At 41.7% G+C, this 20,535-nt stretch overlaps 1 protein-coding gene across 2 annotated transcripts in view; it reads right to left on the reverse strand.

Annotated features, from left to right (window-relative positions):
* Positions 1 to 20,535, reverse strand: part of inpp5f (inositol polyphosphate-5-phosphatase F) — a 209,877-nt gene that overhangs the window by 60,370 nt on the left and 128,972 nt on the right. For both annotated transcript variants that reach the window (XM_060842076.1, XM_060842078.1), the window contains exons 5-6: positions 7,607 to 7,771; positions 6,646 to 6,702 (exon numbers count right to left, since the gene is read on the reverse strand). In XM_060842076.1, coding sequence (XP_060698059.1) covers positions 6,646 to 6,702; positions 7,607 to 7,771 — 222 coding nt within the window. The remainder of the gene's footprint in view (positions 1 to 6,645; positions 6,703 to 7,606; positions 7,772 to 20,535) is intronic.

The following is a 20,535-nucleotide window of genomic DNA, read 5'->3' on the forward strand; positions in this document are numbered from 1 at the left end:
ACATGGGAGCAGGATTTGGGACTAGAAATCTCTATAGAAATGTGGAATGATATTTGGGAAAACGCCAGAAGAATCACCATCTGCAACAGAATTCAGACTATCCAGCTGAAGATACTTCATAGGGCCCATATCGCACCGGATCGATTGGCAAAATTTAAGGCAGGAGCATCTCCAATGTGTCCCAAATGTAAAATAGAGGTAGGCAATCTTGTACATTGGATCTTATGACAGGTCTGTAGGCATAGATACTGGACTAAAGTAGCAAGTACCCTGACAGAAATTTTAGGAACGGAAATTAAAGTGGACCCTGTATCTCTCCTTTTGGGCTTTTCGAATTTATCCTCCTGGATATGCACGGGAAGAGATTATTTTCTATTCTCTTTCTGTCCAAGGAAAAATATTTTGGTAAACTGGGTGGCTGAGGGCCCCCCCCGGACTTCCAAATTGGCCCAGATTAATCATGGAATGAATTCCCCTTGACTTCCTTACAAATGTGGTGCACCGAAAGACCAAATTATTTCATAAAATATGGCAGTCCTTCTTGAATTATATAATTACAGATATTTTGGCGATCCTAGTAAGGCCTTTTATTTAATGGAGATTGCGAACCTGGCTGGTCCGGGGCCCCTTGGGAGAGGAATCTCGCATGAATACGGGTTTTGTCACATTTGATGTGAACACATTCCGAGCATGTATCTCACTATCCAATTTCTGTGTTATCTGTTGTTATTTTTTCCTTTCTCTTATTTGAATAATGTAAGAGACTTAATTATACACTCTGGTTAGTTGTAGGTTAGATTAGTAGTTAGCTGAGTTTTGTTTTTTTTTCCTTTCTCGGTATTTTTCTTTTGTTAAATTCTGGTTATTTATTTAAGATTTAATTGTATAATCAATGTTTGTACTTGAGAGTTTTGTTTATTTTTGTAAACTTGTAAAAATGTTAAATTTCTAATGAAAATATCTATATAAAAAAAAAGACAGCTTTCTTCAGATGTTGGCCTACCTACCCCTTGCAAACCTACCTTTCACATAATGCATGTAATAATCTTGCTGTAATTTATATTGTAACATGGAACAGATTGCCAAAATACACAGCCAAGTAGTTGGTGTAGGAGGCAAATCACTTGGGAAACAACTAATTCTCAGGTCAGCATATGTAAATCAGTTATTTTTTTCATACATTGCAGATTTTACATTTCTATCCTGTAATATATGAGGAAGCTGGAGACAGAACCATTAACAAATCCTTTTATCCAAAAGCCAGTTGACAGGGGACAGGCAAAACTTTGGAAAATAGTGACCTTGTACTGAACTTAAGTAATCCTAAACTAGAGAAGGGAGCAAGATAATTTGTGACAGCAACTTCATTTTAGCTTTACAAATAAGAACAAACAGGTAGAGTTACTTCGTTAGCTAGCCTACAAAAGCTATTTTAGTAACTCAAGGTGCATGCAATGGGAAATACTGCAGGGATGAGGAAGTTCATCAAGTTAAATCCCCAACACCCCCCACCCTCACTAAAGAGGAGCTAACCTCAACTCTGCCTTAAAAAACCCTCAGGCCTGAAGAAAGGCAGTTTATTTTCCCTCATTAGTTGCTGCAAATTGTAGGTTTTATCGAAATGGTGGAGGGTAGTACAATTGCAACATTGAGGAGAGATCTGGATGGGTATATGAATAGGAAGGATTTGGAGGGATATGGGCCGGATGCTGGCAGGTGGGACTAGATTGGCATATCTGGTCGGCATGGATGGGTTGGACCGAAGGGTCTGTTTTCTGTGCTGTGTATCTCTATGACTCTATGATTTCAAAGAAGTGAACCAGTCACCCTGTGCAGCCTACAAGTGAAGTAAAGTAACCTGGAGAAGATGGATTGAGGAGTGATAGGTCCTGAAAGCCAAAAGGACCATCTCAGTGAACCCTGTAGACAAGAACCATTGAACAGCTCTCCCAATCCATGTGAATCTTATCAGATCAAGTGGATCGGTTGAAAAGACAGATAGAAGCAATGAGGAATTTGCAACAGCATGTGATGGATGGCAGTTATAGGAAGGGGGGGGGGGGGGGGGGGGGGGGAGTCTCAGATACACAGTCACATAGATGGGTTAACTCCAGGAAGGGTAAGAGAGGTAGGTAGCTAGTGCAGAAGTCTTTTGTGGATATACTCATTTCAAACAGGTATGCTGTTTTGGAAAATGTAGGGGGTGATAGATTCTCAGGGAAACGTAGCACGATCAGCCAAGTTACTGGTATTGAGACTGGCTCTAATGCAACGAGGGGTACGTCGGTTCCAAGAGATCAATTGTGTTAAGGGATTCTGTAGTCAGAGGTACAGACAGATGTTTCTGTGACCAGCAGAGAAATAGCAGAATGGTGTGTTGTTTCCTTGGTGCCAGGATCAAGGATGTCTCTGAGAGGGGCCAGCAGGAGGTCATCATTCACATTGGAACCAACAACATTGGAAGGGAAAAGTTGAGACTCCGAAGGGAGATTACAGAGAGTTAGGCAGAAATTTAAAAAGGAGGTACTCAAGGGTAGTAATATCTGGATTACTCCCAGTGCTACAAGCTCGTGAGGGAAGAATAGGAGGATAGAGCAGATGAATGCATGGCTGAGGAGCTGGTGTATGGGAGAAGGATTCACATTTTTGGATCATTGGAATCTCTTTTGGGGTAGAAGTGACCTGAGCAAGAAGGACGGATGGCATCTAAATTAGAAGGGGACTAATGTATTGGCAGGGAAATTTGCCATAACTGCTTGGGAGGATTTAAACTAGTAAGGTGGGGGACCCAGGGAGATAGTGAGGAAAGAGATTGATCTGTGACAGTACAACTAAGAACAGAAGTGAGTCAAACAGTCAGGGCAGGCAGGGACAAGGTAGGACTAATAAATTAAACTGCATTTATTCCAACACAAGAGGCCTAACAGGGAAGGTAGATGAACTCAGGGCATGGTTAGGAACATGGGACTGGGATATCAGCAATTACAGAAACATGGCTCAGGGATGGACAAGACTGGCAGCTTAAATGTTCCAGGATATAAAATCAACAGGAAATATAGAAAGGGAGGCAAGTGAGGAGGGAGAGTGGCATTTTTGATAAGGGATAGCATTACAGCTGTGCTGAGAGAGAATATTCCCAGAAATACATCCAGGGAAGTTATTTGGGTCGAACTGAGAAATAAGAAAGGGATGATCACATTGTTGGGATTGTATTTTCGACCCCCCAATAATCGGAGGGAAATTGAGAAACAAACCTGTAAGGAGATCTCAGCTATCTGTAAGAATAAAAAGGGTAGTTATGGTAGGGGATTTTCACTTTCTAAAGTGCCATGGTACTGCCATAGTGTTAAAGGTTTAGATGGAGAGGAATTTAAGTGTGTACAAGACAATTTTCTGATTCGGTATGTGGATGTACCTACTATAGAAAGTGCAAAACTTGACCTACTCTTGGGAAATAAGGCAGGACAGGTGATGGAGGTGTCAGTGGGGGAGCACTTTGGGGCCAGTGACCATAATTCTATTCGCTTTAAAATAGTGATGGAAAAGGATAGACCAGATCTAAAAGTTGAAGTTCTAAACTGGAGAAAGGTCAATTTTGACGGTATTAGGCAAGAACTTTTGAAAGCTGATTGGAGGCAGGTAAAGGAACAGCTAGAAAATTGGAAGCCTTCAGAAATGAGATAACAAGAATCCTGAAAAAGTATATTCCTGTCAGGGTGAAAGGGAAGGCTGGTGTGTATAGGGAATGCTGGATGACTAAAGAAATTGAGAGTTTGGTTAAGGAAAAAAAGGAAGCATATGTCAGGTATAGACAGGATAGATAGAGTGAATCCTCGGAAGAGTATAAAGAAAGTAGGAGTATACTTAAGAGGGAAATCAGGAGGACAAAACGGGGACATGGGATAGCTTTGGCAAATAGAATTAAGGAGAATCCAAAAGGTTTTTACAAATATATTAAGGACAAAAGGGCAACTAGGGAGAAAATAAGGCCCCTCAAAAGATCAGCAAGGCGGCCTTTGTGTGGAGCCACAGAAAATGGGGGAGATACTAACTGAATATTTTGCATCAGTATTTACTATGGAAAAGGATATGGAAGACTAAGGAAATAGATGGCGACATCTTGCAAAATGTCCAGATTACAGAAGATGAAGTGCTGGATGTCTTGAAACGGTTAAAAGGTGGATAAATCCCCAGGACCTGATCAGGTGTACCCGAGAACTCTGTGGGAAGCTAGAGAGGTGATTGTTGGGCCTCTTGCTGAGATATTTGTATCATCGATAGTCACAGGTGAGATGCCGGAAGACTGGAGGTTGGCAAATGTGGTGCCACTTTTTAAGGGCAGTAAAGACAAGCCAGGGAACTATAGACCGGTGAGCCTGACCTCGGTCGTGGGCAAGTTGTTGAAGGGAATCCTGAGGGACAGGATGTACATTTATTTGGAAAGGCAAGGACTGATTAGGAATAGTCAACATGGTTTTGTACGTGGGAAATCATGTCTCACAAACTTGATTGAGTTTTATGAAGTAGTAACAAGATGATTGAGGAGGGCAGAGCAGAAGATGTGATCTATATGGACTTCAGTAAGGTATTTGACAAGGTTCCCCATGGGAGACTGATTAGCAAGGTTAGATCTCATGGAATACAGGGAGAACTAGCCATTGGGATACACAACTGGCTCAAAGATAGAAGACAGAGGATGGTGGTGGAGGGTTGATTTTCAGACTGGAGGCCTGTGACCAGTGGAGTGCCACAAGGATCGGTGCTGAGTTCTCTACTTTTTGGCATTTACATAAATGGTTTGGATGTGAGCATTAGAGGTATAGTTAGTAAGTTTGCAGATGACACCAAAATTGGAGGTGTAGTGGACAGCGAAGAGGGTTACCTCAGATTACAGCAGGATCTGGACCAGATGAGCTAATGAGCTGAGAAGTGGCAGATGGAATTTAATTCAGATAAATGAGAGGTGCTGCATTTTGGGAAAGCAAATCTTAGCAGGACTTATACACTTAATGGTAAGATCCTAGGGAGTGTTGTTGAACAGAGACCTTGAAGTGCAGGTTCATAGCTCCTTGAAAATGGAGTCGCAAGTCGATAGGATAGTGAAGGCAGCATTTGGTATGCTTTCCTTTATTGGTCAGAGTATTGAGTACAGGAGTTGGGAGGTCATGCTGCGGCTGTACAGGACATTAGTTAGGCCACTGTTGGAATATTGCGTGCATTTCTGGTCTCCTTCCTATCGGAAAGATGTTGTGAAACTTGAAAGGGTTCAGAAAATATTTACAAGGATGTTTCCAGCATTGGAGGATCTGAGCTACAGGGAGAGGGTGAACAGGCAGGGGCTGTTTTCCCTGGAGTGTCGGAGGCTGAGGGGTGACCTTATAGAGGTTTACAACATTATGAGGAGCATGAATAGGGTAAATAGACAAAATCTTTTCCCTGGGGTCAGGGAGTCCAGAACTAGAGGGCATAGGTTTAGGGTGAGGGGGGAAAGACATAAAAGAGACCTAAGGGGCAACTTTTTCACACAGAGGGTGGTACGTGTATGGAATGAGCTGCCAGAGGAAGTGGCAATTGCAACATTTAAGAGGCATTTGGATGAGTATATAAACAGGAAGGGTTTGGAGGGATATGGGCCGGGCGCTGGCAGGCGGGACTAGATTGAGTTGGGATATCTGGTCGGTATGGACGGGTTGGACCGAAGGGTCTGTTTCCATGCTGTACATCTCTATGACTTTGATAGACATAAATAATCAGATATGTGTAAGGGATATTTTATATGGGGTTTAGAGTTTTAACTCTAATTGTAATCAACTGGCCTGCAAATATAGTGAGAATTTACATGTATTTCTTTGTGGACTTCTAGAAAATCTTTAATTTGTGTGATGGAACAGCAAGGTTTGATTTCCATTGTGCTACTCCCGTGAGGCACAACACTACAACCCACATACCTAAAAAAATTAGTGAGACTTTTCAAATTCAAAATTAGCAAACACCATTATGCAGTAGTGAAGATTTAGAACACATCCATTAAATGGTACCTGATGCTCATTTTGATGTTCATTTTTGTCAATCATGGACATTAGGCAATATGGGTGAAAAGTAACAACAGAGGAAGCTCAAAGGATGAAATCTTCCTGCTCCTGTTGCTAAACATGCTCTCTTAATCCAGAATTTGCTTACAGCCACAAATAAACACCAGCACTGCCCTAACTACAGCACATTTCTTCAAATCAATAATCCCAATGGATCACTGATTAAATTTAACTAAAAACTATTCATCACAATCTGCAAATGCTCAAAGTTCAGGGCCAGGAAAGCAGCAAGTTCACTTGCATATCCCATTGTCTCAGACAGACTGAAAAAGCCCTATGGCCTGTGAATGATTTACTATTGACTTGACATCAGATGAATAACATGGTTGTCTCCATAATTATTGGGATAATTATCAAAAGACCACGTACATAAAATCCTCTGAAGTCAAAAGAATAATTACCTCCCTGGGTGTGCACAAGGCCTAACTCAGGCTGGTTCAAATTCAAACCACAGAAAACAATGAAGGGACCTGGGGCTAGTAAAGGTTGAGGATGTACACATCCATTTAAATGGATCTTGTTTTGTTTTCAAGAGAATAGTACATCTACTTACTTCTAATTTGATCACGTCATCAATCATGTGCTTATTCCAAAAAAATCTATCGTCAACCTGTGCAAAAGAAGAGACATGTTGTCAATGTAGCAGTGCGTGACCATTGTTTCAAATTATAGTTTTCAGTACCCTCCATTTGAGATCAGAAACCCTCTTTCTAATATTCCATCTGAATTATCATGCTTCTGGGTGTGTACAGTTGGGGCCAGTTTGTCCAACTGAACAGTTGTTATACAACATAACAATAAATTCAAGTGATGAGTACAAAGAAAAAAAAAATGATTTAAGTAACACTTGAACTTTGAAAAATACCCCAAGCATTTCTGAAGTGGCATGCAAATAGACACCAATTCAAAGAGCTCAGTTTATTGATGGCTCATGAAGGTAGAGTTGGGTGGCGATGAGGAAGGCAATGCTAGTGCATGCGATCCAGTTAAAAGTATATATACCAAACAGCAACTATTGAATACTTTGATGCCAGCAAAAAGGTTTCACTGGTGTGCGAAGCCAGACCAATGAGGCAATTGGTATGGCAGCAAGCAATCAAACCCAACCAACATTTTATGCTATACTTAATTTCAATACTTGTCTTTGAGCCTTACCCCACTTTAGCCTCCAGAAGGCACAACCCAAGTTGCAGACACAGATTTGTACATATACTAGATATTCACACATTGCAAGAAGCAGGCAGTCTTTCTTTCTCGTGCTGGTTGTCTGTTTTTACGTGACCCGAGAGAATTAACAGGCAGACTGCAGTAACAAGCAAACCTGGAGCTTGTTAAAACAGAAACCCTCTCCTCTCGGGCTCATCAGGTCACTGATAAGACGTTATCACAAAATGGACAAGATGGCTGAAAGAACATGCACTGCAGGTGTCAGATGACAGAGTGCAGTTTATGCTATCCTCTTTAACAGCACTCTCCTAACACTGGTGGACAATTCGTACTGTATAAAGTCTTACCCTTTTCCATAACGATTCCCCTTTATCAGAGGTGCTCAGTCTCTGTACTGAATTTGTAAGGTCATAAGTCAGGCTATAATAGAATGAATCAGAGTCCACAAACATCTTGATTAATTCCTCCAACAGTCTTCGTTCCAATCGCTCCTTTTCCTTGTGTTCCTTGGCCTGCAACACATACAACCACAAGCAGGTGAGTGGGAAATCGATAGACAGAAAACAAGGAGCTGCCCAAGGTATGTTGCATTCTACACTGATGCGAACTCTTTTATCCATCTTACTGAATAGTTAGAGAGTCATACAGCGTGGAAACAAACCCTGCAGTCCAACTGGTCTGTGCCAACCACACATCCCAGTCTGTCCGAGTCCCGTTTGCCAATATCCGGCCCACGTCCCTCTAAACCCTTCCTATTCATGTATGCACCCAGATGCCTTCTAAGTGTTATAACTGTACCAGCCTCCACCACTTCCTCTGACAGCTCGTTCATACATGCACCATCCTCTACATGAAAACAAAAAAGTGTTACCCCTCAGGTTCTTTTTACATCTTTCTCCTCGCCTTAAACCTATGCCTTCTAGTTTTGGACTGCCACCACCCTAGAAAAGACGACTACGGCCAATCACCCTATTCATGCCCCTCATGATTACCCCTCAGCCTCCAAAGCTCCAGGGAAAAAAGCCCCACCCTATTCAGCCTCTCCCTGTAGCTTAAATTGCGGTAACATCCCCATAAATCTTCTCTCAAGTTTAACAACATCTTTCCTATAGGAAGGGAGATCAGAATTGTACACAGTATTCTAAAACTGGCCTCACCAATGTTGCGTCTATACAGAACGTGACATCCCAACTCCTTTACTCTATGCAATGACCAATAAAGGCAAGTACACCACTGTGTACCTGCAACCTCACTTTCAAGGAACTATGCAACTGCACCCTGAGGTCTCTGTTGAGTAACACTCCCCAGAGCCCTACCGTTAATTGTGTGTGTCCTGGTTTGTCATACTAAAATCCAACAGCTCACATTTATCTAAATTAAACTTCAACTAGCCACTGCTCAGCACATTAGCCCATCTGTTGTGGCACAATTTCAGTGCATCCGGTGTTAACAAGCCAAATATATTTTGCATAACACTCTTTGTCTTGGCACTATTGGTGATGATTCACATTGACAACTCATCTGCTGAATCCTCAGGTAGGAGTTCAGTTCAGTTTGAGCAAAGCATCACTGGGGACAAGGACAAAGAACAGTACAGCACAGGAACAGGCCTTTCAACCCACCCAGTCTGTGCCAACACCATACGTTTCTAAACAAGAAATCATTTGCCTCTATGCAGTGTGTATCTCTCTATTCGCTGCCTATTCATCTCTGTCAAGATGGCTTCTTAAACATGTATCTGCCTTCACCACCTCCTATGATGGTGCATTCCAGGCACTCACCACCCACTGTGTAACAAAGAACTTGTGTCTCACATTGCCTTGGAACTTACATCTTTCACATTAAACTTATATCCTCTATTAACTAAAATTTCTATCCTGGGAAAAAGGCTCAGACTAACCATTCTATCCATGCCTCTCGACTTTGTGAACTTTTATCATTTCACCTCTGACCCTTTGACATTTAAGTGAAAACAAAGTTTAGCCTATCTCTCCTCAGCTAAAATTTCCAAACTTGACAACATCGTGGTAAACCATTTATGTACCTTCTCCAAAACCTTCACATCCTTCTCTGAGCACGATGACCAGAACTGTACACAACATTCCAAATTTGGCCGAACTAAATTTCTGTATGGTTGCAACATGGCTTGCCAATTTTTAGAAGTGAGGCTCTGACTGATGAAGACAAGCACGCGATAGGTTTTCTTCACCAGCTTAACCATTTGTGTTGCCACTTTCAGGGATCTGTACATCTCGATCCCTCTCAGTTCATGTTACTCAGGGTTCTGCCATTAACTATATACTTCCCTCCACATCAGATCTTCCAAAAGTGGTGGAGGCTGATACAATTGCAACATTGAAGAAGCATTTGGATGGGCATATGAATAGGAAGGGTTTGGAGGGATATGGGCCAGGTGCTGGCAGGTGGGACTAGATTGGGTTGGGATATCTGGTCGGCACGGATAGGTTGGATCGAAAGATCTGTTTCCATGCTGTACAATTTTTCTGATTAAAAGTCATATGCCATTTCTCCACCCTGTCTCCAGCCAATTTATATTCTGCTGTACCCTCTGACAACCCTCTTCTCATCCCGCAGTTCCCCCAATCTTTGTCATCCACAAACTTCATAATCAGGTCACTCACATTCTCCTCCAAATCATTTGAAAATACATTAGGAAACAACAAGGGTCCCAGCACCGATCCCTGCACAACACCACTGGTCACAGATGTGGGGTGGTATGGTGGCTCAGTGGTTAGCACGCTGCCTCACAGCTCCAGGGTGCCAGGTTCAATACCAGCCTCTGGCGACTATCAGTGTGGAGTTTGCGCATTCTCCTTGTGTTTGCATGGGTTTTCTCCAGGTGCTCCGGTTTCTGCTCACAATACAAAGTTGTGCAGGTCAGGTGAATTGGCCACGCTAAATGGCCCATAGTGTTAGGTGCATTAGTCAGAGGGAAATGGGTCTGGGTGGGTTACCCTTCGGAGGGATGGTATGGACTGGTTGGGCCAAAGGGCCTGTTTCCACACTGTAGGGAATCTAATCTAAAATAATCTCCAGTCAGAAAAGCACCCTTCCACTACTACTGGTGAATTCTACAACAGAGCCAGTTCAGTATCCATCTTATCAGCTAACCACAGATCCCATGTGACTTCATCTTTTGTATAAACCTGCAGTCAGACCTTACCAGAGTCCATACAGACATCTACTACCCTGGCCTCACTCATTTTTGTCAGTTCCTCAAAAATCTCAACCAAAGGTTGAGAGACATGACCTTCCCTGTACAAAGTCAGGCTGCCTGTCACTAATACGCCCAGATTTCCCAAATGGGAATAAATGCTAGTGGTAAGAATCTTATCCAATCATGTGCCCACCACACATGTAAGGCTCATATCATTCATACCCTGGCTCTTTTCTCAGGGCAATACCCTGACTAATCGATCTGCGAGATTTAAAATTTAAAACCAAGCCTGGCAGTATTAACAGTCAACTATTCACTAGTGTCAACCAATCAGCACTCTCCTCCAGTGCAAAATAATTGTAGTTTCCCCCTTGAATTGGTATTCTTCTGAATTCTCTTCAATGCATGTCAAAAAGCTTCAACAAAATGCCCTTTTGCAATGCTCAAGAATTTCCTTTACTAAAAGATTTAGATCTGCCTCCTAAATTGGATTAATGACTTGACATTTTCTCCCTTTCCTACTAAATGCCTCCGAGCAGAATATGATGCAATGAAGTAGAAGATAATCCCCTAGTGGTCTCCATCAACCGCAGCCAACAATGGTCAACATTTCAATTCTTACTCCACTCTTGAAACTCTGGCCCTTTCAAAGAATCACAATTTCTACCCCCCACCCCACCACCACCACATCTTCATACTTGGAAACACTTTTCCAGAGAGGTCAAGGTGGGTTTCATTGAATACATTCAACGCAGAGACACATACATTCTTGACAAACAAGTGAATCACAGGCAGCAGGAAAGTAAAGTTGATGCCACAGTCAAAGGCTGTTTGCTATAAGTGAATAGCTACATCCTGCTGCAAAGCTTGCTGCTCCATCAGACTGTCAGGAACCAGAGGTTTTATTCCTCCAAGGATTAGCTCTGCAGACAAAGCAAAAAAAAACAATTTTTCTGCATTACCTGTCAAGCTGAGAAATCAATGCTGAGAAACTGCACACCTTCATACAGTGTCAGCAGTAGCAGCAAGGAACAATATATATAGCCCCTTCTCTGACACAATCATGAAAAATCACCTGATGGAGGCTTTGAAAATGACTCACTGACAGTCATTCTGATCTCTAGCAAAAGGCTGGAACCTACATCAAATTAATGCAGTTTTGTGCCCTGAATTCACACACTGTTAACCAGTTTCAGTACGACCTTAAGTTTAACAATTTTCTCCAGTAACAGATGGTTCCATCTCCAAGATTTGGAGTAAACTTAAAATCACTCCATCTCTTTCCTGAACAATTTCCTCCCATCTTCCCAAGGGAATGACTAATGGATGGGGCCTAGTGTTTGATGCTTCAAACAACCTCAGACTTCATCTCATTTGCTCATAATCATGTGTTATTCAACCAAGTGTGGCATGTCAAAACCCAAGAGGGAGTTTTCAAGCAGGTCCCCATTTTGTCCATCCCTGATATCTACCTCCTCTATCAGCAAGAACTTCCAGTTAATTGACCTCCTCAATCGGAGCCAAGGTCAATTTCAACTCTAGTTCAACATGGCTGAAGTCTACACAACCCTGAACTTCCCTAATCTCTAACCAATTGAAACATTATTGCCCTGAGAGGTGGCAAACAATGTGAAACAGGTTGCTTAAGGGTTAATGGTAAAGACGTGAGTGCCCAATAAAAGTAGTACTGAGGTATTAGGGTGGCATAGTGGCTCAGTGGTTATCACTGCTGCCTCATAGCACCAGCGCCGCAGGTTTGATTCCAGCCTCAGGCGACTGTCTGTGTGGAGATTGCATATGCTCCCCGTGTCTGCATGGGTTTCCTCCGGGCGCTCCAGTTTCCTCCCACAGTGCAGGTCAGGTGAATTGGCCACGCTAAATTGCCCATAGCGTTAGGTGCATTAGTCAGAGGGAAATGGGTCTGGGTGGGTTATTCTTCAGAGGGTTGGTGTGGACTGATCGGGCCGAAGGGCCTGTTTCCAAACTGTAGGGAATCTAATCTAATCTAATCATGGGTAATCTGGTCAGATACTCAATTATCCATCACCACAAATAGTTCAAACTGCACTACGAATGGCCAGGCTGGCCAACTCCTGAAGGATACATTAACCCAATATAACATCTGACAGATGGCAACTAACTACAACAGAGTAAACTCTACCTGGCCTTGCGCTCATCTACCTATCATTCACGGTATCTCTGGCAATATCATAGTAGTGACAATGGCTGAGTGTTGGAGAAAGGCTATGGCTTTACCATGAGAAGACCCTCAGTTGTGTTGGTACAATGCTAATTCCACACCAAAAAGAGAACAGATCTTGCACTTCAACTCTGGTTATCCATGAGGCACTGGCAGCCACAAACAGAACTGTATTTAATCAAAGTTTGTAACCTTAGGGTCCATGAGGCCATTGCTCACTGTAATATTACCATTCTTAGCCATGAGTCCAAGCTGAGTCCTAGGAGGGTAGGAGTGTGTGCCTGGAGCTGCAGCAGCCATAATAAAGAGGTGTCAAGCTAGTGAATCCGCAACACAGATCTACAAACATGTCAGCAAATGTGGGTTTTAGATTTTTAGTGGCTTAACTTGGTTTTTTTTAGAATCCTTTTGAAACACACACAGGCTATTAATCTAGCAAGCCAAGAAACAATCTTATACTATTGACTCTCAATGACATTTTTTACTATCACATGAGGCAAGAGTTATATTTTTAATGACGTGTTCAAAGATGCTGTTACACCACCCTGGAGAAGGTGGGACCTGACTGCAGGCTTCCTGACTCAGAGGTAAGGACACGGTCACAAGAGCCCCTCACAAAGTGATATACTAAACCAATTTCCAAATGCTAACCACTGGTATTATAAAGCAGTCACCAGCCTAAGTCATTATGGATACCTCAGTTGCGTGATCATGAAGAGCAAATAATAATCAATTGTTGATTAAGGCTAGATTCCTTTGGCAAGGTGGTTCACTGGTTAGCATTACTGCCTCACAGCACCAAGGACCCAGGTTTGATTTCAGTCTTGGGGCAGCTTTGTGTGGATTTTGCACACACTCCCCAGGTCTACGTGGGTTTTCTCCAGAGTGCTCTGGTTTCTTTCTGTAGTCCAAAGTTGTAAAGGTTGGGAGGATAGACAAATTAAATGCGGATGTGGAGTTTATGGGGATAGGAGGGGGGTGGGGCGCTAGTTCTGGGTCGAATGCTCTTTGGAAGATCTCTCAGATTCAACAGTCCAAATTGCCTCTTTCTGGGCTGGAAGGATACTACGATTCTATGATTATTTCTACTGATTACAGCAGCTCCTATATTTGAAAAATACTTGGGCATCCCTACCTTTGGGCTAGGAGACCTGCGTTCAAGTCACATTTGCTTCATATGTGTATAATAGCATCTCTGAACAAATTGATTAGAAAATTTACTCAAAACATGGATTCATTGTTTTTTTTTATCATTTATAAAAAATGATTTGGATGCGAATACAAGAGGTTTGAATGGTAACTTTGTAAATGACACCAAAATTGATGGTGCAGTGGACAGCTAAGAAGGTTCCCTCAAAATACAATAGGGCCACGATCATGTGGGCCAAGGAGTGGCAGATGGAGTTTAATTTAGATAAATGTGAGGTGCTGCTTTTTAGTAGGGCAAATCAGGGTAGGACTTATACACTTAATGGTCAGGTCCTGGGGAATGTTGCTGAACAGAGACCTTGGAGTTCAAGTTCTTAGTTCCTTGAAAGTAGAGTCACAGGTTAGGAAAGTAACATTCGGTACACTTGTCTTTATTGGTCAATGCATTGAGTACAGGAATTGGAAGGTCATTTCGCAGCTATACAGCACATTAGTTAGGCAACATTTGGAATACTGTTCAATCCTGGTCTCCCTCCTATTGGAAAGCTTTTGCGAAACTTGAAAGGGTTCAGAAAAGACTTAAGGATGTTGCCAGTGTTGGAAGATTCAAGCTATAAGGAGAGGCCGAATAGGCTGGGGCTGTTTTCCCTGGAGCAGAGGCAGAGAGGTGACCCAGAGGTTTATAAAATCATGAGTGGCACAGACAGTGAATAGCCAAAGTCTCTTCCCTGGGATGGGGAATCCAAAGCTAGAGCGTTTAAGATGAGAGCAGAAAGATTTAAAAGGGATCCAAGGGACAACTTCTTCATGAAGAAGGTGGTGTATGTATGCAATGAGCTGCCAGAGGAAGTGTTGTAGGCTAGTTCAATTACAGTATTTAAAAGGCATCTGGATGGGTACATGGATACAAAGGGTTTAGAGGAATATGGGCCAAACGCTGACAAATGGGACTAGATTAGTCAGCATGGATGAATTGGACTACAGCGACTGTTTCTGTGCTACACATCTCTATGACTAAGTATTTAGACTGGGCAAAGAAAAAGAAGCAAGCAACGTCTAAGAGCTCATCAACAAGACTGGTCTTGTGTTAAAACCATAGACATAGGGATCATTCTCAGGCAAGGTAAACACTCATATCTATTGTCTTACGTTGAAAGCAACATGTAAACAGAGAAGTCCAGTCAAACACGATTAAAATTCATTCTTATGGTAATCCCAAAATTGGATATGAAACGGATGTCCGGGAGCCATTTTCACGATGTCATTTATCCTATTAAGCCAGGGTTTGCATCCAATTTAAACTGGTTTTCACAGTCAGATTCATTCTCAGGCTCTGTATGAGAGGGAGTGTTTCCATCTCTGCAGAAAAATTAGATTCCTAACAGCGCCAAAACTAAAGGCACATTATCTCGCATTAACCGTTTAATCGAGTAGGTTCTGGATTTTAAAGTCAGTGCTGTACTTCTGACAATTACAATGTTTAGCATCTTTGAGTTAATTAAGTAGTCCACAGTTGTTAGACAAGTTCGGCATCTTATTGTGTCGATACAACATCAGCTAATCATTAACTTAATGCCCTATTCTTGCAAAATGGTTACAACCCTGTCAAATGTAAAACATCTGAGTTAAACAGATTTAAGGGATGAATGCAAGGCTTAAGTGGGAGAGTAAACACCACATTTTAATTGGTACCTACTTCAGTCATACTTCCATTTGTACCATTCCAGAACAAAACACAGTATAGGCTTTTTTTAAAAAATGCATTCGTGGGTCGAGAGTGTCACTGACTAGGCCAGCATTGATCACCCATCCATCTCTAATTACACAGAGGGCAGTGGAGAGTCAACCACATTGCTGCGGATCTGGAGTTATACGTCGGCCAAAGCAGGTAAAGATGGCAGTCTCCTTCCTGAAAAGGACATTAGTGAACCAGATGGGTCTAATTTTCAGAATTAGACTCTTCATTGCAGAACTCTTGAGCATTCAAATTCCACCATCGACCATAGTAGGGTTCGCACTCAGGTCCCCAGACCATTAACAGGATAAACAATTCAGTGATAATACCATTAAACCATCGCCTCCCCTGCTTTGTGCAGTTTTCATTTGAGTGAGCTACAGGAGCAACTTCAGTAACTTGCACATCAGTACGTTTCCCTTCTATTTTTTTTTAAAATGCAGGTTAGACCTCAATTTCACTTGCTGTTATTCCATGCAGTCTAAGCTGCAACATACTTCAGTATTTCATGGTAGCTGCCTGTACATAAAACTGTTTAACAACATTCCAATTTGGCAATTATTTTAGTAGAGTTGAAAAATGTGGTGCTGGAAAAACACAGAAGGCCAGGCAGCATCCGAGGAGCAGGAGAATCGACGTTTCGGGCATAAGCCCTTCTTCAGGAATGAGCTAACAGAAATTATTTTAGTAGCAAATTCTTACTCTTAAAAATCACTGACAAGATATTCTAATTTGACAATTTTAACCAGTTAAGCCAGACTTCTATTGAAACAAGACCAATGGCCTGTGTGTTTCCTGAAAACTTAATTTTATGACTAAATGAGCTCCCCTTTCCATTCTCTGAAGTGAAAAAAGGTTACAACCCCCCATGAGGGAACCATAAACCAAAATAATCAAAGTTACTGAATGTCTTCCCCAATTAAAGAATTACTGATTATTATTAAATGCAGAAAGCCAGAGCAGATGGATTTGGGAATTGCATCCATGAATAACAGAACATTAGCATCCAAGTTCAGTAGCAAATAGGGAAGGCAAATGGAATACGGGCCTTTATTTCAAAGGGAACGGAATATAAAAGGAAAGAGGTTTTGCTAAAACTACTCAAGGCACTAGCCAGATCACAGCTGGAAAAGTGTGAACAGTTTTAGGTCCCTTACCAATACAGGGAATCTAAACAAGGCACACTAAGTTGACACCAGCTATGGAGAGACTGCCTTGAGGGGAGGTTGAGCCTGCATTCATTAGAATTTAGAAGAATGAGAGGTGATATTATTGAAACATACAAGATGGTTAGAAGACTTGATAGGATGGATTGTGAAGATTTTTCACCTTGAGAGAATCCAGAGACAAAATCTCAGAATACGCGGCCAATCATTTAAAACAGATGAGGAGAAATTTCTTCTGGGTTGTTAGTGAATCTGCAGAATTCTTTGCTGCAGAGGCTTCCAGGGCTGGCTTGTTAAGTATATTCAAGGCTGAAATTCAGATTTTTAATCAGTAAGGTAATCAAGGACTATCTGATCTCACTGAATGCTACAGCAGACACAATGAGGTGGATGGCCTTATTCTCAACTTGTTCGAACCATACCTGCCACAATATCATCTCAGCACCAAAACATCACTACATGAGTTCTTCAGGGTAGTATCCCAGGCTCAACCATCTACAACATCTTCATTGATGTCCTTCCCTCTGTGCAGGTTGCAGCTGGGGTTTGCCAACGATTACACAATGTTCAGCATCAATGCAGAATTGAGTTATCATTCAGTAATTCTGAGAAATTAAATTATGTAATGTTTAATTATGACTTGTAAAACATTTTCTCGGAAGATAATTAGCCACATGGCCCAAGTCAAAAATAAACTTGACAGTTTTATGGCCTTTTTTTATATAAATTTGGGTTAACAAATGTGAAAATGCTTTGAGGTAAAAGGCTTTTCTCAACAAAGCAGCTATGTTTTAAATTGGTTTGTCTTTCTAACTGCAAGTAACAGGCTGATGTATGTTGGTTTGCATGGCTTTTGTAAGCCTGAATTTGTTTCAGAGTTGCTGTCAAGTCACCAGTACCTCTTTTGGAATTTTCAATAATACTTTGTCAGTTCAGTTGGCCTTTTGAGGAGCATGTTCCAAATTTTCAACCTCTATCACCTAAAAGAACAAGGAGAACAAGCACATGGGACACCCCTTCTTCAAGGTTAACCTAAATAAGTTATCCCAACACAGTCTATCATTGCTCTTTCACTGTCACTTCAGAACTTCCTCCCTTACTGGATTGTGGAGCTCCTACACTACATACTGCAATAGTTTGACAAAATAACTCAGCACCACCTCAAAGGGCAAGTCAGGTCAGGCAATAAATCATGACAGGTCTCACCAGTCTTGCCTTCAACCTTTGAATGAGTCAGAGTTGTACAGCACAGAAACAGACCCTTCGGTCCAACTTGTCCAAGCCGAATGGATATCCTAGATAAATCTAATCCCATTTGCCAGCACTTGGCCTATATCCCTCGAAACCCTTCCTATTCATATACCCTTCCATTTATCTTCGAAATGCTGGAATTGTACCAGCCTCCACCACATCCTCTGGCAGCCTCTGCATGAAAAGGTTGCCCCTTTTTGAACCTTTCTCCTCTTCACCCTCAAACTGTGTCCTCAAGTTCTGGACTCCCCCACCTCAGGGAAAAGACTGTCTATTTATCCTATTCATGCCCCTCATGATTTTATAAACTTCTATAAGGTCACCGCTCAGCCTCTACCGCTCCAGGGAAAACCGCCCTAGCCTATTCAACCTCTCCCTGGCAACATTCTTGTAGACCTTTTCTGAACCCTGTCAAGAAAGAATGCAGTAAAAGCCTTCAAAGAGCAACATCATAACTGGATTAAGCAGCAGGTTAGTGTTATGGAACAGACATCTAGCACCACCTCCATCTGTCCATTGATTTTCCCAGGATAGCCAACTGTGAATTGCTAATAACCAAAACAAATCAGAGCATCAAATCATTTTCTGAACAATATAAATAGATTACACAATAAAACTTAAATGTCTGTAAATTATAGAACTCACTGCATGAGACCCCCTCAGTCTCACACACAAACACCTTCAAAATATCTGGTTTCATCACCCAATAAATCAATGCATCATAATAACGTGCCTTTTAAAACAGAAGGAGACTGCACAGCCTTGGTCAAGAAAGCTAAATGATGCCTTGCCAAAGAAGGCATTCAATAGGTATTAACGTGCAGTTTTAATACATTTCTTGTTATCAGCATAGTGGTCAGGCAGCCCCTTCTACTATATTGCCAACACCAGCTCCCTTATTCTAATCTTTGCTATTAATATATGCAAACCCAGACTCAGAGGAATCTATAAATCTGTAAGTGAACATTGGAATTAGCATCACAAGCAGCAGGAGCCAGTTCCTAGAATTCCAATTAGCCAGTCATGCCCGTGCATTCGATACCAAATTATATTCAGCTCCAACACTTACACAATTAAACTGCTTGCCCAATTTTTCAAACAGCAGTAAAACGGGAAAGTGTGTGCATAAAATGTGTGTCGGTTTGGTCAGACTCTAAATAAGAATGTTGACATCACTACATCGTACTGTGGCATCATGAGAGACAATAGTTAATGCACACGATTACCAAATGGCAAAAGCTTGATCTCAACATTTGCCAATGAATGCAATTACCCATTTGAGTGTCAGAAATAGGAGCAAGACCCAATGCAAAAGACAAACCATGCTCTTGGTAGTCAGGAAAAAAAAAATCAAAACTTCAAAGCTGTGAGAATTAGTGACCAAATAATTTAGCTGTGTCTTTTACTTCATATTACCTTCAAAACTAAGTAACATGATTTCCAAGTAAAATTTACTTGCATAACTTGTTTGGTAGGTTCGATGAGAAATATTTTCACATCTCTGTATTTGGGGAGCAGTCATAGCAACACATTCATAAGTCAGATCACATATCCATAAATTTACATCACGAGATTCTGCTGGCTGCTCAAGGCTCCTTTGCTGTTTCTAAGAATAGAGTGCCTCAGCTTCATTTGAAACCCTCAGCTACCTCGTGTACAAGAATGACTTAGTCACTGTAGTTTACCCACAGCTGTGTAATTGAGCACCACTGTGTAATTAATGAAAGGACGGACATACATTTACAGAATGACTTTCACTAGCACCAGATGTCTTTAAACACTGCACACCCCATGAAATACAGTGGCTGCTGTAGTAATGTAGTAAACATAACAGCCTAGTTGCATACAGCAAACCTCCACATGCAGGAGCATGATCCCGGCCAGATAATGCACCTTATCGGATACAGATTTGAGGGGCAGATGCTTTCCAGGATACAGAGGATAACGCCCCCTTGGCCCTTCAAAAAAATGCTGTGGAAACGATAATACCCAACCAAACCAGTAGATGGGGAGGGGTGCAGTTTAACATTTCAGGTGAGGATAGCACCTTCAATCATGTAGCTTTTGCTCTAAGTTGAATATTCTTCTTCAAGCCTTGAAGTGGGACTTTAATTACAGGCAAGCATGCAACCAGAGTCACAGCCAACAACCAGTCAAGGAGATGGAACCTTGCTCTTTCCCCAACCCCCAATGTAAAGCCTAGCAAGGAATCAATTCAACATCATCTAATCTTTCCAGCCAGTTCCAGTTTCTTCAAAACAAGAAACAACTCAAGCTCAATTAAAATATTCCACATTAAAATTATAATTTACTTTTTTTTTAAAAAGAAAGTCTTCTGCAACTGCTGAATTCTTTAGTTAAATAGAAGAGCAGTTACAACGCTGCAGGGCTTGTGTTAATAATGTTCGTCAACTGGCAGTGCAGAAAGAGAGGCCTTGTACATTTTGCTGAACACTGGTGCTATCAGCAGAATGTCACAAAGCTAGCAACAGCAAAAAAAAAATAGTTGGCCAATTTACTGAGGTCAGTGGCCAGGAAGATCAATTGTTTTGCTGCCTCTGTTTTGTTTTAAAAATTGGTTGCAGAGCTCAATTATG

The sequence above is a fragment of the Hemiscyllium ocellatum genome, chromosome 22 (assembly GCF_020745735.1).
Source record: "Hemiscyllium ocellatum isolate sHemOce1 chromosome 22, sHemOce1.pat.X.cur, whole genome shotgun sequence".
Taxonomy (NCBI): Eukaryota; Metazoa; Chordata; class Chondrichthyes; order Orectolobiformes; family Hemiscylliidae; genus Hemiscyllium; species Hemiscyllium ocellatum.